Genomic DNA, 26,713 nt, shown 5'->3' with positions numbered 1-26,713 from the left:
AAGTACTTGTCTAGTCTCAAGGCAAGCCATTGTTGGAACCAAGGTTGAGGAATGGAGAGTGCTCCAGAATTTGTCCTTAATAACTACAATATTAGTAGTTTTTGATTGTGATTTTAGATTTGATTAATGATTAAAATCTAATCAATTAAACAGATGCATTTTAAAGTATAGGATTAAAGTAATAACATATATAATAATACAGAGCTTCATGACATTGTACAAGAGGCAGTGATCAAGACCATCCCCAAGAAAAAGAAATGTAAAAAGGCAAAATGGTTGTCTGAGGAGGACTTACAAATAGCTGAGAAAAGAAGAGAAGCGAAAGGCAAAGAAGAAAAGGAAAGATACACCCATTTAAATGCAGAGTTCCAAAGAATAGCAGGGAGAGATAAGAAAGCCTTCCTCAGTGATCAGTGCAAAGAAATAGAGGAAAACAGTAGAATGGGGAAGACTAGAGATTTCGTCAAGAAAATTAGAGATAACAAGGGAACTTTTTGTGCAAAGATGGGCACAAAAAAGGACAAATGGTATGGACCTAAGAGAAGCAGAAGATATTAAGAAGAGGTGACAAGAATACACAGAACTATACAAAAAAGATCTTCATGACCCAGAAGTAGCAGAAGTAGATGTTCTTCTGGAATTCCCTTGCTTTCTCTATGATCCAATGGATATTGGCAATTTGATCTCTGGTTCCTTTACCTTTTCTAAATCCAGCTTGTACATATGGTAGTTCTCGGGTCACGTACTGTTGAAGCCTAGCTAGCTTGAAGAATTTTGAGTGCTACCTTGCTTCATGTGAAATGAATGCAGTTGTACGGTAGTTTGAACATTCCTTGGCATTGCCCTTCTTTGGGATTTGAATGAAAACTGACCTTTTCCAGTCCTGTGGCCACAGCTGAGTTTTCCAAATTGGCTGGCATGTCAAGTGCAGCACTTTCACAGCATGATCTTTTAGGATTTTAAATAGCTCAACTGGAATTCCATCACCTCCACTTGCTTGGTTTGTAGTAATGCTTCCTCAGGTCCACTTGACTTCACACCCCAGGATGTCTGGCTCTAAGTGAGTGAGCACACCATCATGGTTATATGGGCCATTAAGACCACTTTTGTCTTCTGTTAACTCTTGCCACCTCTTCTTCTTCTCTTTTACTTCTGTTAGGTCCTTGCTGTTTTTGTCCTTTATTGTGCCCATCTTTAAATAAAATGTTCCCTTAGTATCGTCCAGATTTTCAGTCTATACCTCCATTCTTTTTCCAAGATTGTGGATCATCGTTAGTGTCATTACTCTGAATTCTTTTTCACATAGATTGCCCATCTTCACTTCACTTAGTTACTTTTCTGGGGTCTTATCTTGTTCCTTTGTCTGGGACAAATTCTTCTGGTGTATCATTTTGTCTTTCTTTGATTTCAGTTTCTCTTCCACAGGATGTAGGATTGTAGTTCATTTTTGCTTCTGCTTGCTGCCTGTGGTGGATGAGGCCAGCCCAAGGGGCTTGTACAGCCTCCTGGTAGGAAGGACTGGTCCCTGCCTATTGGCTGGTGGACCTGGGAGTCATCCTTTGGTGGGCAGGGCCATATTAAAGGCTGTGTTTAGAGGGCAGCTGTGGGCTCAGAACGCCTTTATGCAGCCTATCTGCTAATTGGTGGGGCTGTGTCTTGCCCTGTTCATTGCTTGACTTGTTGCATCCCAGCACTGGAGCCTGCAGGCTGTTGGGTGGGGCCAGGTCTTGGTTTAAAAAATGGTGGCCACCAGGAGGGCTCACGCCAATGGGTACTCCCCAGATATACCACCACTAGTGTCTTTATCCCTGCAGTGAGCCACATCCACCCACCTCTCACACCTTCGCAGGACACCCTGCAGTATCAGCAGTTAGGTCTGGCCCAGGATCTTATGAGGTCACTGCTTTTTCCCATGTTCCTGGTGTGCACGAGACCGTGTGTGCATCCTCCAAGAGTGTGGTTTCAATTTTCCTGGTCTGTGGATTTCCTGTGAGCAGACTTTGCTGGCCTTCAAAGCCAGATGCTGTGGGGGCTTCTTGCAAGACCAGTCCTCCACATCGGGGAGCCTGATGTGGGGCTCAGAACTTTCACTCCTGTGGGAGAACTTTTGTGATATAATTATTTTCCATCTTGTGGGTTTCCCACCCAGAGATATGGAATTTGATTTTATCGTGATTGTCCCTCTCCTACCCCCTTGTTATGGCTTCTTTGTCTTTGGATATAGGATATCTTTTTTTGGTAGGTTCCAGTGGTTGTTTAGCAGTTGTGATTTTGGTGGTTTTTGAGAAGAGGTGAGCTCACATCCTTCTGCTCCACCCTCTTGTCCCACCCTCAGTAAACATTTCATTGGTGAAGGGCTCCATTTTCCCCCGCAGTAGTTCCTTATAGTGGGCGGAAGACAGCCTTTTGTAGCTGTTAATTTATAGGTCTCCAAGTTTTGTAGGAATAACTAAAAAGCCACTTTTTTTTTCTTTCATCAAAAGCCTTGGACTGAGAATTTATAAGGAAAAGTTCAGTGTCGAATATTTTACTACTTTCTTCTAAAATAATATTTATGGACTTTTCATGGACTAGTTAAATGAAAAGTGAACTCTAAAACAACATAAGTGTTATGTTATACAACATAAATGTATAAAAATACTTTAGTTTCATTTTGCTTGTCTAAGTAAACCTTTAAAAATTAAAACTAGTAACTTAGTAGCAATTTGGCAGAGATTTAGAAATTCTGACTTACTAATTTAAGGCCTGAAATAAAAATCATTTTAGCAAATGTTTTTGGAGTTTATCAGATATTTATAAGCATGGTTAGTGGTTTATAAAGTAATAATCTTTTTTTTTTCCCTTAAATGTTTAGTTAATTCCATGTACCATGAAACTTCCAGAAAGACAGCCTGAGTTTTTCTTTTATTATTCTTTACTGGGAAATGATGTTACAAATGAACCTTTCAGTGATTTGATCAACCCAAACTTTGAGCCAGAGAGAGCATCTGTTCGTATACGAAGCAGTATAGAAATTCTTCGTGTTTACCTGACTCTTCATTCTAAACTACAGGTAAGTATAGCAGAAAATTGTTTCCAATTAGAGGTTATTTTTTTAAGCATTAAAGAGGTGCCTAAACTCTCTTGTTTCTGAAGTACATACCATCTTTCTACCACATCTCTTATTTTTTTAGGAATTATCCTGACTTGTAAGTCATAAAATGACAGTTATTTCAGAATGTTAGGAGATGTAACACTTTAGTTATTTTGAAAAGAGGCAGGTCAGTTATCAATCATTTATCATATTCAAAAACAAACTGTACCTGGAACTCAAACCTGTGAGCATCAGGCAGGTTTCATTATTGTTACTGGAGATTAGCTGTTACCATACAGATCACACTTTAGAGTTCAGAATTTATAAACCTTTTTGCTATTAAAACAAAGAGATAATAAAGCAACTTTTTAAAACCTGCCCTTGAATTAAGTAATTTTGTAAACCAATTTTAAATAGGACTTTATTTTTTAGAAAAGTTTATCTAATCTGAAATTACTTCTCTGTTCATTATGATTAACTTTAATCAGACTGAAATGGGTGGTGAAGTTGGGTGGGGTAGTCCTATTTTTATACTAAAGTGATTCAATAGACTTTGCTTGTACTTTGGGTGGATAGTACAAAAAGAATAAAGAAATTTTAGTGGAACTAAATTTTAGAGGTGGTTGCTAAATCCAGGGTATTTAGAATGTTGAAGATTATATAAAATGATGAAATGAAGGAAAAAAGTAGTTTGATCTTATATCTAACATATTATTTATTCCTCACCAAACTATTGACTTACATATCGGTTTGATTCTTATGGACTTATAAGTCATAAAAATCCTTTCTTTCCAGCCCATTAAAAATATCACACTTAATAACATTATGTTATAGGTCGTTACTGACACTAGAATTAAAAATATTTTTATGTAATGATTTCACATTGTTTATGTGAATAGTAGGTTTGCTGAGGCTTCAGTGTAGTAAGGGAAAAGAATAGTTATGTAACACATACCTGGAACAGCCATTTTTGTTTTTTTTTTTTTTTGGTAGTTTCCAAACGTAATAATGTCCAAGTTTTGATTAGCTAGCAGTGATTCACAGTACATTCCATCTCAGTGGTATTCTGTTTTACTCTTAAACACTGTTTTATATAGAGAGTTTGAAAAACAAGAAAAAAGAAAGATTCATAGTGTTTTATGGGTGAATAAAACAGAATTATTTGAAGTAGTTCAAATAGGGCTGGATCCACTCACTTATTTTTTATGAACTGTGCTTAAATTAACGTTATAATGAAAAGAGAAAAGAATGGTGGATGTATTCTTCTGTTTAAATTCATGTATTTGTGATACAATCTGCACAGTACAATAAGATAGTATAGTAAGATATTGAAGTAACCATAACTCACCAAAGAGACAGAAAAGAGAACAAGAAGTAACACATAATGCCTGTGGCTGATCCATGTTGAGGTTTGACCGAAAACAAAATTCTGTAAAGCAATTATCCTTCAATTAAAAAATAAAGAAAAATTTAAAAAAGTAACACATAGAAAGGAAAAGTGAAAAAAAATTAATAACTTTATTATTGCGTTCTGGGTAGCTTTGTGCTTTATCAACAGTTTTAGCAATCAGGTGTGAGACTCTTAGTCACTGGCAGTCAGTAAGATAACCTGCATTCTGTTTTCCTTCTCTGGATCATTTTAGAACTTTGTTGTTAAGTTTGTGTGTTTAGATAAAGGAGAAAGTGTAAATCCTGGTTTTGACTTTCCCTTTCATATTAGATCCATCTCTGCTGTGGAGATCAGTCACTTGGAAGTACAGAAATACCCTTAACAGGACTACTAAAGAAGGGTAGTACAGAAATCAACCATCGCCCAGTCACAGTGGAGGGTGCTTTTACCCTTGACCCTCCAAACCGAGCCAAACAAAAGCTTGCACCTATTCCTGTGGAGCTGGCCCCCACTGTGGGAGTGTCTGTGGCTCTGCAGAGAGAAGGCATGGACGCCCAGGCAAGTAGCAACCCGCCTTCCCCTCCTCCAGCTTCTCCGATATGTCAGTCATGATTAGGTACAAAAGTCAAATTTCAGGTGCATTAGCGTTATCTCACGTAAGAGAATATTTATCACTCTTAATTAGTGGTCTTCGTTATAGGATAACCCCTTCTCTAAAAAGACCCTTCTGAAAAGTGCTGTGGCTTCTGCCATGGTTCATAAGTGACTCCGCCCAGAGTATTTCAGTCCAGTTTTCTCACGTGGTGGAAACCATTTCCCACACCCCAGCTCCCAGTCGGTGACTATGGGACTCTGGTAGAAGAGACTTTAGACCTGGTGTTTGGGGATCTGCATTAATAGATCTGTTTTAGCTGACTCAGCCTTAGCTAAGGTTCTCGGTTCATTAGTGCTTCACAGTCCTCATGCTGTCTCCAGGCAATAGAAACATTTATTTGAATGTAGATGTTTTTTGATTATATATAGCCCTCGGGTCAACTTTAGTGTCCTGTTCTTTTAAAGAATGATTTTTATGCAGACTGTGAACTAAAGTAAGAGTTTAAAAAGACACATATGCACGTATTTTTGGAGGACAGTGGAGCAAAGGAAGAAAATCATACTAGACTCCTGGGTTTTGTTTTTTGTTTTGTTTTCTAGTAATGTGGACCTCCTTTATATTGCTTTGGTAGGAATAACCATTCTCGGGGACACCTATGCCTGACTTCTTTTATTGAATATCACTTCTTAGGCATTTGGATGCATTTTGATACTGAGCTCTGGATATCATATTTCCTTCCTGTTCATCTCCCTTTTTCTGGTCCTAGATGCTATAAGAAAATATGCAAATTATGAAGAAAAATAGACTAGGAATATCCAAACTGGGAAAGGAAGCTAATTTTTTTTAAAAAAACAACATCACGTTTTTTTGCTTAATTATGAAGGAAAGTTCTTTGCAAATTATACTTTATTTAAAAATTGTTTTTAGTCTTTAATTGAATTAAAGACCCAGAATGAACATGAGCCACACCATTCAAAGAAGAGAGTTTTAACCCCCATAAAGGAGAAGACACATACTGGGCCACAGTCACCAGGCGAGTCCCCTGTTCCACCTCACAACCAGTCACCGCCAACAAAAGACGATGCGACAGAAAGTGAAGTGGAAAGCTTACTGTACGATAAGGACACGAAACTCAATCCAAAGGGTGAGATGTTCTTTTCACAGATCTTTTAGGTATAGATTTTCTGGCCATCTGATAAATGACTGTGAGAGTTTTCACGGGTGCTAAAAACTGTAAGTTTTTTTAAAGAACCAGTAATGTGTGGTGATTTTTTTTTTTTTAAATCAGTTTAAAGTAATTGCAACTTATTTAACTTAATAATAGAACTTTGCTAACAGAGAATTTTTCATTGACTTTCATACTAGAAATAGTATCTTATTCAAAGGAAATTAAAGAATATAGTTCTTTGAAGTAGATTTTTAGCGATCTCAAATTCATTGTCTAAATTCATTAGAATTTTAGAGAAAAGAGATACTAATTGCCTGTAAACTTAAAATAATCATTTTTGATCCTAAAGTTGAGACAGTTTGAGAATACATATTTATCTGTCTTATACAGTTTTTCTGTTACATAAGAATCTGTAGTTAAATTTAGTAGTATAAATTGTAAGAGCAGTGGTGGATTAGGAATTAGAAGTTTGGGTACAAGTTATAGATGTTTCCGTAAGTAGCTTTAGGACTTGAGCCATTCACTAAACCTCTGTGATATATAATAGGATTGGAATAGATACCTCTGTCTTTTCAGTTTAAAAATTTTTATTGGAGTATAGTTGATTTACAATGGTGTGTCAGTTTCAGGTGTATAGCACTGTGAATCAACTATACATATATCTGCTCTTTCTGAGATTCTTTTCCCAAGGTCATTACAGAGTATTGAGTTCCCTGTGCTGTACAGTAGGTCCTTATTAGTTCTCTGTTTTGTATATAGTAGTGTGTATATGTCAGCTCCATATCCCAATTTATCCCTCCCCCTGCTTTACCCCCTGGTGACCATAAGTTTGTTTTTTACATCTGTGACTATATTTTTTGTTATAGTAAATAAGACCATTTGTACCACTCTTTGTAGATTCCACATATAAGTGTTATTGTTGATACTTGTCTTTGTCAAGTTTTATTTTGTTAGACTATGTCATACGTGTCTAAAATAACCAAGCTACTTTTTTTAAAAAAATAGATGTAATTATTTATATCAGTTCAGTTCAGTTCAGTCGCTCAGTCGTATCCGACTCTCCGCGACCCCATGAATCAATTACTGTAAAATACTGATGTATACGTGCAGTAAGTCTCAAATACAATCTTTGCAATACTAAGTTATATTCACCTGCTTGTTAAAAATAATTTAGTGCCAGGCTGCTGTCAGCCATTGCTGCATCAGTACTATATGCTTTTTAAGTTTTGCACTACATCTTGAGAATGAGAGTAAGGTCTTTTTTTCCCCCCCACAGTTCTATGATGGGAGTTAAACATCTTGAGAATGAGAGTAAGGTCTTTTTTCCCACAGTTCTATGATGGGAATTAAAGCCTACATAATTTTGGATAAATCACTTGGAAGTTTATGCTTCAGTTCATATGTTTATTTAATCAAATAGTTGAGTCTTTGAGATTATATCTTTAAATTATCTGAGTAGCTTAGAAATTGTTTGCAAATGGAATTTTTAAAAAAGTTTTGTGTTCACCTTAGCTATCAGTTCTTCTGTACCTGCATTACTGCCCCAGCCAGTGACAACATCTATTGCTTCAGAAACAGCCTCAGGACAGAAGATTGCTGTTCCTGCAACATCACATCATTTTTGCTTTTCAATAGACTTGAGGAGTGTCCATGATTTGGAGGTTGGCTTTCCAATCAACTGTATACTAAGGTATGATTTGATTTTGTTTCAGAATGTTATTTTCTGAGAAGAAATGCCTTTTCTGTATTTGGGGTGTTGCAGACAATGTTCACCAAAGAAATTATAACATTTGTTGAATCAATGGACTAGAAGGATTAAAGCTGTTGTGTCCTAATGACTTTGAAGATAATGGAGGGTGGCATTGTTGGTGTGAAGGGTAGTAATCTTGCCTATTCTGATATAGTAATTATGGGTATTTTACAATATTTGTTAATGCTCTGTTTCAAAATACACTGACTCTTGAACTTAAAATGTCTTGTTTCTGGAAAAGTTGCCACGGTTCAAAATACTTGGATGTATAGTATCTGATTTTTCTATAAAATTGCATTATAATGGAAGGTTATATGCCTGATATCTACCTTTTATACATATGAATCTAAAAACTATACCTAATGAACTGGAAGTGGAATGTGTTCACACTGTTTAGAGAATTAAAATTCAGTCTGTTAAATGACTTTTTATGCAGTGGCTTGTTTTTAATATTACATTTTCATAGACTTTTCAGATGATAAATATATTAAATGTAATATTGTGTGTTTTAGTTTGGAGTCTTTAGGTTCTTATAAATTACTTTGGAGCAAGCATTAGCATTTGTAATAAAATTTTTAGTCTTTATGTGACTAACATGCAGAAAATTAGAAAATTTTTCTGTCATCTTGGATGACCATTCCCAAGAACTTGATCAGCTTTTTGTTGCTTCCTGCTGTTTTTTGAGGCACAGCTGCCTTTCAGATGCCTAAGTCAACTCCTTGTGTGTGTGTATGCTTAGTTGTGTCCGACTCTTTGTGATCCTGTGGACTGTAGCCCTCCAGGCTCCTCTGTCCATGGGATTCTCCAGGCAAGAATACTTGAGTGGGTTGCCATTTCCTTCTTCAGGAGATCTTTCCTATCCAGGGATCAAACCCGGGTCTCCATCAATGCAGGTGGATTCTTTACCACTGAGTCACCCAGGAAGCCTTAAGTCCACTCCTATTTTATCTAATTTTACAGTTCTTTTGATTATTTATCAAATTGTTTCCAAAGTCCTCTGAGCTTTGGTGTGAATAAAGGACAGAGTCAAAGGGACCCAGCACTGAATTTGACAGTGAAGTCATAGAATGCAAGTCTGTCCTCACAACTTAAGTTCTGCCTTTTACTTCATGTTAAAGACCGAGAATCATGGCTGAAAGACTGTTTTTATTGAAAAATTGAAAGCCCAGAAAGGGTTTTCTCTTATAGCTTTTCTCATGGGGTTTATATAATATAGAACTGTCCCTTTTTCTCTTTTGCTGCTACTGGAGAAACTGGTCTTAGAGATGATGTTGGCCAGAAGCACAGGGATGATCTAAAATTGGATGAAGGATTTCCCTGGTGCTCCAGTGGTAAAGACTACACACTTCCACTGCAGGGGCATGGGTTCAATCCCTGGTCAGGGTGCTAAGATCCCACATGCTTGTGGTACAGCCAGAAAATAAAATAAATAGAATAGATGTTTTGAGGGAAAGTCTTGAACAAGCTCACTTAGAAAGCACATATTAGATTTTGTGTTTCCTGATTGCCACAGGGCCATTTGTTTAATCATCAAGTGACTACAGTAAGCCAGCAGTTTGCCCAGTTTTAGGGCAGGGGGCATATAGAAAAAGAGCTCAACCTAGTGAAGAAGACAGATTCAGAAATATGTTAATGTATGAGGGAGGCCAGACACTTGACAAAAGTGGAAAGAATATTCTGCCCCAAGGAAATAGTTAGAATCCACTTAATACTCTGTAGAAATTACTTGATCATAAGGACTACTGCTTCTCTTTGAATCATTTTAATGCTTTAAAAAAAATGTTGGACGTTTTATGTTTGATAGATTTTATGTTATCATGCTCTTCTTTGATATGAAATTGTGTCCAATTACCTAATGTAATTTGTGAGATAACACTTAGAAAAAAGTTTAATGTGTTTCCTTTTTTTTTTTTTAATCACTACATCTGTAGTAGGGGGTTAAATTTCTAGAGGATGAACTCTGTGACCGAAATTCAGTTTATGTAATTGTTTAGGAGTTGAATGCATGCACAGGATTCTTCTTGTATTAATAGAAAAAGTAGTTTTCACTGCTGCTGCTGCTGCTGCGTCGCTTCAGTCTTGTCCGACTCTGTGCGACCCCATAGACGGCAGCCGACCAGGCTACGCCGTCCCTGGGATTCTCCAGGCAAGAACACTGGATTGGGTTGCCATTTCCTTCTCCAATGTGTGAAAGTGAAAAGTGAAAGTGAAGTTGCTCAGTCGTGTCCAACTAGTAGCGACCCCATGGACTGCAGCCCACCAGACTCCTCTGTCCATGCGATTTTCTAGGCAAGAGTACTGGAGTGGCTTGCCTAGAGTTTAAATCCTAGTTTTGTCAATAAACAACAAATTATAAGATGAAATTTAAGTGAACATTACAATATCTTTATATGTGACTTTAAATACAAAATAAGCTCAGCAATAGGCCAGGCATTCTTCTGTTTAATCTGGTGTGACTTATGTTGAAAGAAATAATGTTATGTCACTCTTTGATTCTTTTGTAGTATATTCTCAGTTCAGAGACACAACACTATGAATGCATCCTTTAGGAGTTGACTAAGGGTTTTTTTAGCCCATAAAAAAATCAGGACATTATTATATAAACGAAAATAAGTTTAGAAATTACACTTATTAAGCGTTTCTTGACAGTATACTATGTTACAAAAGCTGTTCCTTGGAGTGCAAAGATGAAAATGATAAGACCCATGCCCTCAAGGAATTTTTTTCCCCCACATTTTAGTTTTACTGTTTCTTCATAAGAATATTTTTGACGTATAACATTGTGTGAATTTAATGTGTACAGCAGGTTAATTTGCTGCATTTATACACCTCAAGGGTATCAGCACTGTCTTTGTTTAAGGGAGTAATTTTCACTTCTAAATCTTTGTCTTATTGGGAATTTATCAAAGTGACTCTCTCTTTCTATTCAGAATATTGTGTTCAAATTACAGTATTCTCCTTCCCCAGAGTATCATTTGAAGATGACTTGTGAAGCAACTTTGGAAGCCAGTGCTGGGCAAATAATGCATTTTTTTCTGTAATTTCTGATTTTTTTATGTTAATACCAAAAATATTTATATAATTTTAAAGTTGGTGATAATAAAACCATAATGTATTTGTACCATTTATCTATTAAAATTTATTTGCTCATAATATTCATATTATACTCTCTTTTTCACAGGTTATAAGTCTCACCTGTACACTGCTTTAAGATTTTTATTTTTCTTAAATTCTAGGTACTCATATCCTTTCTTCGGAAGTGCAGCTCCTATTATGACTAACCCTCCTGTAGAAGTTCGGAAAAACATGGAGGTTTTTCTTCCCCAGTCTTACTGTGCATTCGATTTTGCAACTTTGCCTCATCAGCTCCAGGATACCTTCCTAAGGTAATGTATACGTGGTGTGTATGATAGTATTTTTTCAAATCAGCTCTCGAAAATTTGCATCTTATTGACAAGAGGAATTCCTTTACATGTCTAAATCCACAGCAGTGTATGCATTTGAGAATCTAGAAAGCAGCGTAACATCTGTGCCACTGGTGCTTCCACTATAAGGTTTTATCAGTATGTGTTTAGGAAGGCTCTTTTCAGATTTTCATATCTTGTTTGCCTGAGTTGGGATATTAGAACTTTATTAAAACAATATGTGAGTAATGAAGGCTCTGAAAAGTAATCTTGCTTTTTCCTAATACAATGTGTGAAGGTAAATACAGGCTGTTTAATTTTTATTGATTCATTTAATGACTGATGCATTATTTGTTTTCTCTGGTTTTTTTCATCTGTATAAAATAGAGATGTTGATCCAGCTATCTGAAATGGATTTGTGAAGAAAAATGAGATCTTTGAAATATCTTTTTCTTTCTCAGAGTATCGCAATTCAAAAAGAATTTTAAAAGAGAAAAAATAAACATTATGTGACCATTTGCAGGAATAGTGTTTGAAGGGTTTTCTTGATTGCATAGGAAGAGGTGTAAAAAAAAAATTGTAATAATATTTTCTATTTGTTATTTGTGGAATTGAGCCTTTACATTCCAGGTAACAAAAACATGCTTGACTACATTAAAGGACTTCAAACTTTTTAGTCCAGAAAAGCCTTAGTTCACAGTTGATAAGTATGAACATGTGTTTCTCTTTTTCTTAGGATTCCATTGCTGGTTGAATTATGGCACAAGGATAAAATGAGTAAAGATTTACTTCTGGGAATCGCCAGAATCCAACTTTCTAACATCTTGTCTTCAGAAAAAACTCGCTTTTTAGGTTCTAATGGTGAACAGTGTTGGCGACAGACTTACAGTGAAAGTGTGCCTATTATTGCAACACAAGGGTAATGCATTTCCTGTATTTAGTCTTTGCTTTTTATTCTGTTTAGCTAGTTATAACCTTATCCTTTAATGTCATTTTTTCGTGTCTTTTTTTCTTTGACCCATGGGGGCTATATCCCAGTTTGCACGTTAGCTTTCTGACACCTAGTGTACCCTCACAGAGTGGATCTGTGGTGCCACAGTACTTAAGAGTGTTGAGTATCTCTCCTCTCTCTTTAGACTCATAATTTTGAGTTCAGGATCAGGCTTTTTTTTTTTTTTAGTTAGTAATTCAAGTCAAATTTATAATGTATTTTTACATTATTTTGAATTTTTCTACTTGAAAATTTATAAACTTTTGCCCTAACTATAGTTGGCGAATGTTATAGATGTTTGACTCTTAAAAAATGATTACTGTTTTTTGGCTCTGAAATTCACTGCCACAGTGAAAAACTGGAGTTCGTATATTTTAAATGAAATCATTCAACAATTATCTCTTTATATATCACCTGCCTTTATTTTTAAAGTGCAGTAAGAATGTGGAAGAAAAGCAGGCCCAGTGAAAAGCTGAGATGTCTTAAGCATTATTTGAATTTCTTCCCTCACTCTTCCTTCTCCATGCCACTTCCAGAGATTGAAGGGTTTAGTAAACTTTCTTACTTATTTGAAGATCTGGGAACAATTTTTAGAAAATCCGTTATTCTGGTTAATTGAAAATTCTTTTAAAACTTAGCATTCTTTTCTGTTAGGTCAAGTAGAATATAATGAAAACAATCATTACTTGTTGGAAGTTATCTTAATGATGATTGCTTTGAATATTAACTTTTATTGACCTGCTGTGTAGAAAAGTTTTAAGAGATTTACTTAAGTGAAAACTTCAGAGATGATACTGCTTCATTTTACTTTATTCATTTCTTCTAAAATCTGAGATGAGAAGAAGGAAATGTAAAAGTTGATTATTTAAGAGTTCTAATTGTGTGAATCCAATCCTTAAAGTTTTGATTTAAACAAAGCCACATATTTTTGTTGCCAAAATTTTATTTTCCTTTAACATTTTGTCTTTTATTTAATGCCCCATGCAGTCCTGTGATACAGAGAGGTATTCATTATGATAAACATATCATTATCCTGCTTCCAGGATTTAATCCTGAAGCAATGCTCATAGCCAGCAAAAGATTTATGAACGAGTATGTACAGTCCAAGAAAAGCAGAAAAAAAAGTTCAGAATAATTTATATTATAATTGAGTAGGGGAATTGTTATGTGTTTAAAATTTTACTACATAAATTCATTAGTATGTTTTACAGGCTTTAAAAGTTACATTTTTGAATTAGTGTTTGTCATTACACTGGAGAAAATGTTCCTGTATAAATGGAAAAATGGACAAAACTGTATGAATTTTAATATGCATGAGTACATGCATATCTACATAATCTAAAAAAGAGAAGAAAATGAAATTTTAGCACTATTTGTGGGCAGTGAGATTTAAAATTTCTCTTTTATACTTTTGAAGTTTTTCAAATAACCTACTACTGTTAAGGGTAATTTTGTAGTGAACGTAGGTATGTACTTAATGCTGTGTTTGTGACCAAATAAAAATGACATATATAGAAGGTCTTGAAGTCTATAGAAGCTGCACTTTGAGCAACAAGTGTCAGGAGCAAGGCATGTTGCCTACTCGATGCTCTAGCGTTGGGGAAGTAAAAGGAAACATAAAAGTGTTTCCATGAGGTTTGAAATATTTCTGATTTCATTTGTAGGTCAAATAACAGGATAGTAGATCTTTCTTACACAGTGACTTTAGAGGATTACGGACTAGTGAAAATGCGTGAGATTTTTGTCTCTGATTCATCTCAGGTATGTGTCATTGAATGTTATGAAATTATTCTTTAAAATGGACGTAATGTGTGTATGTGTGTGTGTTTGTTTCAATATGCTGTTTTTTAAAATTCATATTGTAGGGTTTATCTGCTGTACAACAAAAGCCATCTTCTGTTCCTCCAGCACCCTGTCCTTCAGAAATCCAGACAGAGCCTCGTGAAACCTTAGAATACAAAGCAGCACTTGAGCTAGAAATGTGGAAAGAGATGCAAGAAGACATTTTTGAAAATCAGGTTACCTTTTAAATGTTACTTAAAAAGTATTTTTGTCCACTTTAGTGTATCTTTCTTTCTGCAAGGTAGGCTTTTCTCTGTTTTCCAGGGGTACCTTATCTACTCCCTTTGAATTCAAGAATTGCCTTACTCTTTAAAAAAAGACTAACCTAAGAATTAAAAAATATTCTAGGGACTTCTTTGGTGGTCAGGTGGCTAAGACTTGCCACTCCCAATGCAGAGGGCCCAGGTTCAATCCCTGGTCAGGGAGCTAGATTCCCACAGGCCACATTTGAAGAGTTCACATGCCCCAACTAAAAAGATCCCATGTGCTGCAACTAAGACCTGGCAGAGCCAAATAGATAAGTATAAATATTTTAAAAGATGAGCTACCAAAAAATACTCAAAATGTGACCACTTTGCCGAAGCCATTCAGAAGGAGTCTTCTAAACTTTCTCCAAGTCAGAATTTAAGGACTTGAAGGTTTCTTTTAATTGCAGGATCTCATTTACCATACCCTCCTAGAAGCTGGAATCATCAGTTGTTAAATAAGAGAGGTACAAACCAACTTAACTGTTAGCTTTATACTGTCCTGAATTACCCTCAGATGGGTATACCTCACATCAGGCATCCTCTGTTGTGTCCTAAATAGAATGGAATGTCTGAAAGAAATATCAATGGTCAGTATTATTTAACTGAGAACAACTGTTATTTGAAATATTTATTTATTTGAAATGTTTTTTTAACTTTATTTTTCTTTTTTCTTCCTTTGGCAGCTAAAGCAGAAAGAACTGGCTCATATGCAAGCTCTTGCTGAGGAATGGAAGAAAAGGGACCGAGAGAGAGAGTCACTAGTAAAGAAAAAGGTAATGTCTATATAAAGACTGAAGGAGGGAAGAAAGAGTATTAATGATAGTATCTTTTATAGACATAAAAGTCTCTGGAATGAATAACTAAGCATAGGGGTTATATATTGGCCTGGATAAAGTGAATGAATGGGTCGGGGTAGAAAGAAGAGTTTTCACTATGAAGTGTTTTGTACTTCTTAGATTTTGAACCCTGCAAATATGTTGCCTGTTCAAAAAGTGAATAAATATAAAAAACCTACTGTACAGCACAGAGAACTCTATACAATGCTCTGTGGTTACCTAAATGGGAAGGAAATCCAAAAAAGAGGGTACATATGTATACGTATAGCTGATTCACTTTGCGTACAGCACAGACATTGTGAGGCAACTTTATCAGTAAAAGTTAATAAAGCAAACATATTCAAAACCAAAAAAAGTGAACACTCTAGAGAAAGAGCCTATCTCTATATTTATAAAGAAAATTAAACATTTAAGTGTATATAAATATTACATTATAATCTATTAGTTAATGAAAAGTATGTCAAACTTTTAAGCTGTTTTAAAAGACTGAATCATGAAATAAATCACATCTTTAAAAAGGATAGCATAAGACCATCTGAGCTTATTCCAGAAAGCCAAAATTTAATATTTATCTATTCATACTCAAGTTACTGAGTAAGACAACCTTGAAAATTAGACCTGGCTCAGATAGTCCAAATTTAAGTCTCTAAAAATACTCTTATATTAGTGGTTCGTGAAATGTCTATAAATGGGAGAAGACAAACTGTGGCGGGGGAGTTTGCTACACTAGACCAAGACACCGCCCAGTATGTGGACTCGAAAATTCTTTAAAGTTGTTTCAGGTCTCTTCTCTGACTTTCAGCCATTTACATTTAATTTAGTTATTGATGTGCTTGGGTTTAATTCTACTATCTTGCTCTCAGTTTTCAGTTTGTCACACACGTTTCTTGTTCCTTTTTCGCTCTTCTGTTTTCTTTTGCAATTTGTTGGATTTTTTTTTAATGATTCCATTTTTTTTTACAGTTGCTTTATTAGTAACATCTCTTTTGTTGTATTTTTTTAGGGATTGCTCTAGAGCTTATAGTATGTATCTTTGTTATTGTTTAGTTGCTCCATCACGTCCGATTCTTTTGTGACCCCATGGGCTGTAGCCTGCCAGGCTCCTTCGTCCATGGGATTTCCCAGGGAAGAGTACTGGAGCGGGTTGCCATTGCCTTCTCCAGGGGATCTTCCCAGCCCAGGGATCGAACCCACGTCTCCTGCCTTGGCAGGTGTATTCTTTGACCACCAGGAAAGCACGTGCATCTTTATTTATCACAGTTTATCTTCAGATGATACAGCACATTTAATTTTTAACACACTTTAATCTTTGAGCCATTTTTCTAATGTGATTGATGAGTGTTTCATTGTTGATGTTTGTAACATATGTAGAAGCAAAATAGTTGATGATAACACAAAGTGTGGAAGTGGGGATATGGACATACACTGTTGTAAAGTTCTCATTCTACTTTGCCAGTTTAAGCATTCATCATCTCTTTGCTAGATTACTGCGTTTACTTCTTAACTTGGTACCCTGTCCTCTTTTCCTGGCCCCTGTAGTTTTTTAATACTCATATCAGCCAAGAGTAGAGGAAGTCAGATTGTGTACTCCTCTTCTTAAAACCCATCCAACTCACCACATTTAGAATAAAACTCAAGCGTTCTTACCACACCTACAAGGCTGTATGTGGCCCATCCCCTCACTTCCTCTGTGCCCTCATTGTCTGCCAGCCTTCCGGTCACAGAGCCTGTTCTAACCATGTTGACCTCTTTGTATTTCGTCAGACATGCGGAGCCACCTCTCACCTCAGCATCTACAGGCTGCTTTTCTTTAGAGATACTTTCTGTTTCTGCTCAGAGTAATCTGAGGGAGGCCTTCTCTGATCACTGTATCCAAAATAGTGTCCTCTTCACCTGCCACCAGGCACTCACCATCCCCTCATTCTGGTTTGTTTCCTTCATAGCATTTCCCTGCTATTACGTTAAAGAGTCACTTCTTTGATTATAGTTTGTTTCCCCTCAGAGGATAGGTTCCACATGACTTTATTTTGCCTGTTGTCTGCGAGGTGTACAATAAACATTTGTTTAAAATAAAAGGATAATGATTTCGGGTTTTACATAGTTTTGAGTTTGAGATTTATGGGGAATGTTGGCATGTTCAGCAGGTATTTGGATTTACAGGTCTGTAACTGTGGAGTGAGGTTTGACTTTGCGATACAAACTTGGGATTTCTTTGTGTATGTGATGGTATGTAGATAAGGTCACCCCAGGAAGTCACATAGTTTGAGAGGAGAAGACATCCTGAGGCAGAATTCTGGGAACACAGATATATTTGGGTTGTCAGAGGAAGTACACGTGGTTTGAATACTCTTACCTGTCTTCCTATAAGACATTTTTACATGTGGCACTCAGAATTTTTTTTTTAATTTAGTTTTAAATTAGTTTTTATTGGAGTACAGTTGCCGTACAATATTGTGTTAGTTTCTCCTGTACAGCACAGTGAATCAGCCATATTCCCTTTTGAACTTCTTTCCCATTCTGGTCACCATGGTACATTATAGAGTTCTCTGTGCTATACAGTATGTTCACATTATTATCTATTTTATATATAGTATCAATAGTATATATGTGTCAGTCCCAATCTCCCACCTCCTCCTAACCCCCTGCCCCCTTGGTATCCATATATTTGTTCTCTAGGTCTGTCTCTACTTTTGCTTTTGCAAAGTGGCACACAGAATTTGACACATTTATATGAGTGATTTTCCTAAGATTTAAAGGTAAACCAAAAGTCAGTGGTAGAGTTAACAGAATTAATAAATAAATGATCTTGGTTGATTAGTATGTTGGGCTAAATAAAATACAGTTTAACAAGGACAGATGTCAAATTCTGTCATCAGAGTAAAACATTAACTTGGACAGTGGATATAGTTATTCCAGGTTCATAAATAAAAACCTTGGGGATTTTCTTTGACATAACAAATGGTGTGATTAGGATTCTCAGATAGCAAATGCAGTTTTAGTTGAAATTCATAGACATGTGTTGACTTGGTCTCTGGCAGTGCACGTTCTTTAGTTTCTGAAAGAGTGAGCTCACATCTGGGTGCCATATTTGTGAAAGGACTTAGTTTAGAATATAGCTTCCAGATTAAGTTCAGCATACTAGAGGATGTGGAAATAATAACATATGGATAATAGTTGAAGCTTGTGTTTATCTTGGAGTAGAAAAAAAGACTAGGAGGATATATGATGGCTATCACTAGAGTCAAATATGTGAAGGTACTTTTTTTCTCCTTCCCAAGGGAGAGAAACATTATTAAAGGGTGGGCTTCTAAGGAGCATCAAACCAGAGCTTTATTGGCAGTAGTAAAGAGAAAACCAGGTTGGGGCCTGGGACTTGGTAAGGAGGACAAAAAATTTGGTTCAGAAAGTCCTAGTAAACATGATCAGTCTGAACAGAACCATGAGAGAGGATCCTGTGGAGACCAAGCATCCATCATGGACTCACACCTTTAAAGACAGAGCAGAGCAGGACTTTAGGCATTGGGGTAGAATTTGGCATACTGAGTATGGGCCCATGCGGGAACTCTAGAAACAACTAAGAACTCAGTTATTTGAACTGTAGTAAAGGACCAGGTCTGAACAATAGGAGGACTGACTTGAAACTGATTAGCTGGTCTATCAACAATATTAATTCCAGGGAGAGAGCTAAATAAATAAATGAATAAGAAGGCTTCAAAAGAAAACTGGATTGTTGAACAAGGTAGATTTTTAAGAAGCTAGTTTTTTTTTCTTTTAACTAAACACAAGATTTTACTGGCAGTCTACTTAGCACCCCATGGGTGAAGGGCTTCCTCCAGAGACTGAAAATTACTGCAGATACCCAAGCAGAAGCTAGGTCAGCTTTTTTGCTTAGAGCGTAGTAGAATTAGTACATATAATTCATGATTTTCCTATTCTCAGATCCTTTGTTTCAGTAAAATAATAATATACACACTTTTGAATTTGTGTTTTGAATTTGGGAAAAAGATAAAAGTAATTTTTATTATATTTTAGGTGGCTGAATATACTATTCTCGAAGGAAAACTTCAAAAAACCTTAATTGACTTGGAGAAGCGAGAGCAGCAGCTTGCCATTGCAGAATCAGAGGTACTGTATTCATCTATCATATGTCTTTGTTTCACAGAATACAGCTATTAATAGATATTCATGAATTTGTCCTATTCATTTGTTTTTCCTTTGTATAAAATATACTTCATGGAAATTATCTTTTAGGCATTATGGGGGAAACTGCTATTTAACTGGGTAAAGCATATTTTTATATGTTAAAAGATGAGGAATAGGTAGAAAACTGTTGTTTAAAATGGTTAATTATTATTCAGTCAGCTTTGGCTGACTTCTGCAATAGTGGAGACTTTTGGTTATCTTTGCAATGATGTGGAAGGAATGGATAGTTGCGCTACCTACAGAAAAGCATCAGGGGCCAGGAATTATATTTTTGATTTCAGTAAGAAGGGAATATCCCTTTTTCTTGCCCATTAAAGATTATATCCCAAGAAAGGATAAACATGTTAGGATTGGTTGGCCAAAAAGTTTGTTTGGGTTTTCCTGTAACGTCTTGCAGAAAACTTGAATGAACTTTTTAACCAACCCAATACCGTGCGTAGTTAGCATTTTTGTTAGGTTTTATTGAATGTTACCTGATATACTTTTTTGCATTACTATAAAGCTCACTTCAAATTAATAGAATTTCCTCCATATGAAATTTATAGGCCCTTTCCTTGCCCAAATATTTCTTAAGATTTTCTCAGTATATCACTCTAACCTTACCTTTACACATTTTCTGGGATTTCTAAATTGATTTAGTTAGTTAAACCTAAATATAATATGTATTTGTTTCTAATACTAAGGCTCTGTTATCTTCTGTATGATTAGGTAAAAAAATAAGTTTCTAAAAAAGAAATGAAACTTGGTTATATTTGCTTGTATAATAAAATGGGTTATTTAGATCAGCGTCTTAAACAGTTAAGGCCTTTTCAGTTGAATTTATGCTTCATATATGGATTTGGGGATATACTTTGTATTTTAGTAGTAAATGATTGAAAATTTTAATTTTAATATACCTAAACATCAACTCTCTAATACCTGAAAATATGAAAATCAGTTTGTAAAGTATTCTGAACACTTGACCATATATGTAAGGATAATATTGAGCAATATAATGCAACTAGTAGTGAATCACGCTCTTAAAGATGTACCTGTTTTAAGCTTCAAAGAGAAAGAAGAGAACTGAAATCAGAACGTGAACGGAACCTGCAAGAACTCCAGGATTCCATCCGGAGGGCCAAGGAAGATTGTGTTCACCAAGTAGAACTGGAAAGGTTGAAGATGAAGCAACTAGAAGAGGATAAACACCGACTTCAGCAGCAAGTAGGGTTAAAATATGTGTTAGCTCTTTAAACTGAGAGTTTATTTGCATTCTAGAAATAATAGAAATGGTTCACTGAAGAGTTATAAAAATTCTCAGTAATTTGGACTATTAATCGTATTTATTGCACTGAGATTCAAATGTAGGTTGAACCTTCTTTTCCTGAGTCAAAACTAAGGACTATATTGGAATAATCTCTTATAATTATTTGCATGAGTCTGTGCTATATTTGAGTTAAATCTCAAATTAGAATTTTTTTCCAGAAAAATCTCCTCTTAGCAGACATACTCTTCATATATGACTGGACCAAGTTCAGTTAAAAACCAAATTTCATGAGAGAATTGTCTGTGCTCCTTCCCATTTTTCACCTCTCAACCGCTTCTCCTCAGCTTCCCATCCCCATTGCCCCAGGCAGTTGTCAGAGAAACCACCAGTGGCTCAGCAGTTAAGTTCCGTGGGCGTTTTTCATTTCTCATCTAAATCACACTTATCACCAGCATCAACACTGTTGTCCTTGTTTTTGTATATTCTCTTCTCTCAGCGCCACTCTCCTTGTTTTTCTCTACTTTCTGGCCGTGCCTCAGGCTCTCTGCAAGCTTATTTTCCTTTATCTAGCCAGCTCCAGACTTACACCATGCTAGGCAATCTTATTCATGCTTGTGGTTTCAGAGACAGGCTGTATCTCTGGGACTTGCACATTTGTATCCAGACCTTTCCTTTGCACCCTGGACCCACTTAATCTCATTGCCTTTTAGACATCTCTACTTGGGTGTCTTAGGCATTTAAAACTCAACACGGGCCTCCTATCCATACTTGACCTTGCTGTAAGTGTTCTTTACTTCACTGAGCGACCCCTGTAACCTGTTCTTGTTGCAGCCTAAGTGATATTTTTGAAGTTTGGGAATCATGACACTCTCTTCTAAAACCATTTACGGTTGTCTTAATGCTCATAGAATAAAGATGAGAATTACTACCTTGCCCTACCAACCTTTGCATAGCTTGCACCCAGCCTGCCTACCTCACCTCGTCTCTGGCTTTTGCTGAATGGTCCTCTTCAGGTCCTCAGGCATACCATGCATGCTTCACCCTTTAGAATCTTTGTGTATGCTGCTTTTTCTTGGCCCTGTGAACTATACTAATCTCTGTTTCCAGCTGAGGCATCACTTTCCCAGAGAAATCTTCCCTGACCCCTGCTGTCCGAGTCTAGGTCAAGTTTTTGTTATATGTTTTCTTGGTGTATTTTTCTCTTATTCTATTTCTTTATGATATGTTATAACAGTTTGTTTTTATTTTCATTAGTGTGATAATTTGATCAGTGTCAGATTGTTAGTTCAATAAAACTATTGTGGTTTCTATCTGTATGCCTGGAGCCTGGCCAGTCTTCAGCACATAATATGGGCTTAAAAAATATTTGTTGGAAAAAAAAAACAAGGCTCAAGCTGTTAATAATGAAGCTTGTCTATCTTGAAAAATATCAGTGTAGATTAGATATGTATGATGAATGCCTCTGAAGTCTTTAGTAAATTCTGGCATGAAGAATAGTTTCCATAGCAGTTCAGGGTCAGGTAAGACCATATTATTTAGTTGGTTATAAAGATAAATTTGATTGTTATTATGGCAGTCTCATGTATATTTATGAAAGATAAAGTTGTAAAAGTGGGCAATTGTGATAAGATTCTCTAGGATTGCTTCTCTTCTACGATTTATCAGGAAGATTGAGCCATCTAGAAAAAAATGCTTCTAAGATGTGTTAGAATCCCTAGGGGAGCTCTTGAAAAAAGCAAAACAAAACATGGGCATTGCTACCCTGTCCCTACCCTACCTGAGGTATAATTAGCTTACATCTTTGTGGGAAGAATTAGTATTTTGGAAAAATTCCCCAGAGCACTCCTAAAATATAAGCTAAAACCTGCTAGAAAAACTGTGGTAGAAAGCAGAAGTTTTGGGGATGCCCAATTACTAAGTGCATGACTGTAAACATTTCCCCTCTTATATTAGAAAACTTTCTAGGCTCTTACTCTGAACCAGGTTACATGTACTGTACACACAATTCTAACAAGACAGGTAGAAGGGACAGATACACTATCAGTGCACAGTGATGAAGTATATACATTCAAATATATAAAAGCATTTATTAGAACTGAAAAAAGCCAATGTAAATTATGATCCACTTAGCAAAGGAAAAAGAGCCCAGTATGCCTAATAGTAGATTGATAATGTGCCTGTCAAAAAATGCCAAATACTAAGTTTATTAGCTTTTGTTTTAAACAAAAATGTGACAGATTCTTTAGAGAAGTTTCTATCAATTTTAAAAGTTTGCATGTTCAAAGAGGTAAATTTCAGTTATATGGAAAACTTCCATGTATGGAATACTGATTACCTTAAGATGCTAGATAAATCCTGATTAGAATTATTGATAATTACTAGCATAAAATAAGAATTTATTATTGGTAATTTAAGTCCCATTTTTGCTACCAGTTTTCTCAGTATTTCACATTTAGTTGAGTCTTAGTCTTAGAGAAACAAATAATTGGTTTATCTAATGATGGCTAGTCATATTGATATGTTTTTGGAAAGCTTTAACAGTACTTAAAAGGGAAGGGAAAGTGTTAGTCACTCAGTCGTGTCTGACTTTCTGTGACCCCAGGGACTGTAGCCCACCAGGCTCCTCTGTCCATCGAATTTCCCAGACAAGAATACTGGAGTGGGTTGCCATTTTCTTCTCCAGGGGATCTTCCTGACCCAGGGATCAAACCCGGGTCTCCTGCATTGCAGATGGATTCTTTACCGTCTGAGCCACCAGGGAATCCCTGTGCTTACTTCTATTTGATTAAAAAAAAAAAATCCCAGATTTTGAAAGAACACTTTTATTATCTTTTTTTCTTGAAAGTTTTGAAACTGTTTTAAGGGAAATTACAGTGTTTAGTCAAGACAGTCTTTTTTTTTTTTTTTTTAATTTAAGGAAGTATTGTCTGCTTTCATTAGAGGATCATTCTAGGAGATGAAAATATCTGAGTTCTGTCCGTATGTCTGACACTTAACTAGCTCTGTGGCACTGCCTCAGTAATCCAGTTCTCTGACCCTCAGTTTTGTTACCTATAAATATGAAGGGACTGAGCCAAATCTTTAAGTTGTAATCATATTGGAATTATGAAATTCATAGAGTATCAAATTATAAGAATAAACACTGCATTAAAATTACTTTCATCAATAATCAGGTATACCTATAAAGTTCAGTCATTCATGACACATTTTTAAAAATTATTTCCAGTATTTTTATAATATTACTTTCCTGTTTGTCACCTAAAATTTAACAACAGTATTCTCAAGATACTGGTTTTGTAAGAAATTTCATACTCCTAAAAAGCTTTTGTATATTAATCAGTTGACTTACTGAACTTTTAAGATTACTAGAGCAATTAATTTTCCTTATTATAGTTTATATATTTTCTAAATTTTCTAAATATTAACTTGCCTTAAAGATAAAATGGTTGAATTCTGTAATACTACACTTTGCATACCTCTGTTTTAAAACGGCTATAATCTTTTTTTAAATACAGCTCAATGATGCTGAAAATAAGTATAAGACTTTAGAAAAAGAGTTCCATCAGTTCAAAGATCAGCAAAGCAGCAAACCAGAAATTCGACTACAGTCTGAAATAAATCTTCTCACTTTGGAAAAGGTACCTGTGTTAAGTTTATGGCATCTTAACTAGCCCTAATGATCATTTTATAAGATAAGTAAATGATACTTGCATATTCAGTGTAATAACATTTTAACTGTAGTATTCTGATATCAGATAATACAGATCATCAAAGAATTTGATGCACATGACACTGTCACTTGAATTTCATCGCTTTTTTATCAATTATAGCCTATACTGGAGTCATTGGTTGAAAACAGCAGAATTGAGGAACTCTTGGACTAAAGGAATTCACAAACCTGTCAGGAAAGCTATAACAGCAAGGAGAAACTGAAGCTTTAAAAAAGGAGAGGATAGTTGGACCATAGAAATAAAATTTAGTCCGTGATATAACTATTCAAGAGGCAAAAAGGGTGTATATAGAAAATTTGGAGAGAAGAATAAGAATGTGGTTTAAAAAATATGAGTTGGAAAAGGGTATTAACTGATTTCTTCTAGCATTTCTGAATTCATTAAAATGTTTCTGGAGCTTGTCAAATGCCATGCTATTTTTGGTTCCTCTTCTTACCTCATATCTATTTAATTGCAAAGTTCTGCTTCTTATATATCTAGACAGTCTCCTCGCTCTCAGCCTTCTCCTCATTTCTTTACCAGTGACCTTGAATTTGAATCAAGCTGGACATTTCCCACCCTTTTTGATTATTCCAAGTATTTAAAGTACTTCTGTTTTTGTATTATGAATTCTGTGGCCTACGAGAGGTCTTTGAAGCATTCAGACAATATCTCATAAATTCTCACAAGCTCTATTAAGTAGGTGTCAAAAGTACTTCCATTTTTACCTTGGGGAAATTCAGGACCAAATATCTCAAAATTGGAACAGAAATATTATCTTATTCATTGTTTCTGAATATAAATTAGATAATATCCACCACAGAAATAAATGGTAAGTGATTTTTAAAATTCCTTCTTCCAGCTGCATTTCTACCAATAAAACAGAAATCACCAAACATATTACAAGTATAAATAGTACCATGAACTTGTTGAGGGGAAAAAAATGTGTAATTGAAGTGGCTTTATATCAGACCTAATGAAGTCATCTACTGTTTTTAAATACCTGACTCACTGGAAAAGACTCTGATGCTGGGAAAGGTTGGGGGCGGGAGGAGAAGGGGACGACAGAGAATGAGATGGCTGGATGGCATCACCGACTCCGTGGACATGAGTTTGAGTGAACTCCGGGAGTTGGTGATGGACAGGGAGGCCTGGCGTGCTGTGATTCATGGGGTCACGGAGAGTCGGACACGACTGAGCGACTGAACTGAACTGAACTGACTGAAAACAAGACTTCTCAGCTCTTTTGAAAATTCTTTGTGAGTGTTTTTGGAGCCAGAAGAGGGCAGAATCTTATTTCTTAAGTAGTAAAGACATAAAGGCACAAAAAGGAAGACTTAAGTGAAGAAGTCCCTGATTTAGTCTGCAACTTCTAGTTATGGGTGATTGAGAGCTTTTTCTTTTCTGTTCACTCATCTCTTCAGTGTAACACAAATATTCCCATTTTTCACTGAAATGGTCTACAAATAAGTTAACATTAAGATTTAGGTTAACATTAACAGTTTTACTAAATTCACTTCTTGATTCCCTTTATAAGAAGTAAAAAATAGTTTGATTTGCTTTAAATTAGGAAATGACTTTATATTGCTTAAAAATAATTTGGATTTTAGAAAATAAGATAGGGAAAGCATTATAATTTAGTAGAGCACAAAGAAGAAGACAGAAGTTCTATAGAAGCTAAAATTGGTGTATTTTGGTGAGTTGGTGTAAATTGGTGTATTTGGTGAGTTCCTATTGTGTGCCCACCCCTAACTTAAGACAGAGGGGAAAATGAGAGAAAAGAAAAGAATAAGAGGAAAAGTATGTTACCTTTTTGAAAGGGACCTCACGTTTAAAGAGTTTGTAACCTAATTGGGGAGATAACCCATAGAGGCTTAAATGATTATATATAATTAAACACCAGGGAATGTGATAGAAACTGTTTGCAACTCAGAAAGAAGAAATCATTTGATGTTCAGAATATAGTAGTTTTAAGGCATCTCCATGTAGAGATAGAATTTGAGCTGAACCTTAAGTTTTAAGTAAGCAATGAAGCAAAAGAATGGACAGGTTCAGGAAGTAACTTGGACTAGGAGATGGAGGGGGACAAAATTGGTGGGTGGTATTTCATATTGAACATCAAGAAAGTTGAACAAATAGGATGGAAATTGTGTTTTTGTGCTTTAACACCTAGGCAAAGGAGTTTAGGTTCAATACTTGCCAGTAGGCGAGTATTTGATTCTTCAGTAGAGAGTAAATTGATGTAATAGTGGCTTAC

General features: G+C 35.7%; 1 protein-coding gene across 4 annotated transcripts in view; it reads left to right on the top strand.

Annotated features, from left to right (window-relative positions):
* Nucleotides 1–26,713, top strand: part of CEP120 (centrosomal protein 120) — an 88,301-nt gene that overhangs the window by 43,787 nt on the left and 17,801 nt on the right. For all 4 annotated transcript variants that reach the window (XM_055429287.2, XM_055429288.2, XM_055429289.2 and 1 more), the window contains 12 exons: nt 2,855–3,052; nt 4,794–5,021; nt 5,986–6,202; nt 7,739–7,916; nt 11,213–11,362; nt 12,117–12,299; nt 14,036–14,132; nt 14,237–14,389; nt 15,145–15,234; nt 19,330–19,422; nt 20,542–20,703; nt 24,262–24,384. In XM_055429287.2, coding sequence (XP_055285262.2) covers nt 2,855–3,052; nt 4,794–5,021; nt 5,986–6,202; nt 7,739–7,916; nt 11,213–11,362; nt 12,117–12,299; nt 14,036–14,132; nt 14,237–14,389; nt 15,145–15,234; nt 19,330–19,422; nt 20,542–20,703; nt 24,262–24,384 — 1,872 coding nt within the window. The remainder of the gene's footprint in view (nt 1–2,854; nt 3,053–4,793; nt 5,022–5,985; nt 6,203–7,738; nt 7,917–11,212; nt 11,363–12,116; nt 12,300–14,035; nt 14,133–14,236; nt 14,390–15,144; nt 15,235–19,329; nt 19,423–20,541; nt 20,704–24,261; nt 24,385–26,713) is intronic.

Source organism: Moschus berezovskii, chromosome 8, assembly GCF_049115385.1.
Source record: "Moschus berezovskii isolate FMDL1 chromosome 8, NW_MosBer_1.0, whole genome shotgun sequence".
Lineage (NCBI taxonomy): Eukaryota > Metazoa > Chordata > Mammalia > Artiodactyla > Moschidae > Moschus > Moschus berezovskii.
This window is presented reverse-complemented; position numbering and strand designations above follow the sequence as displayed.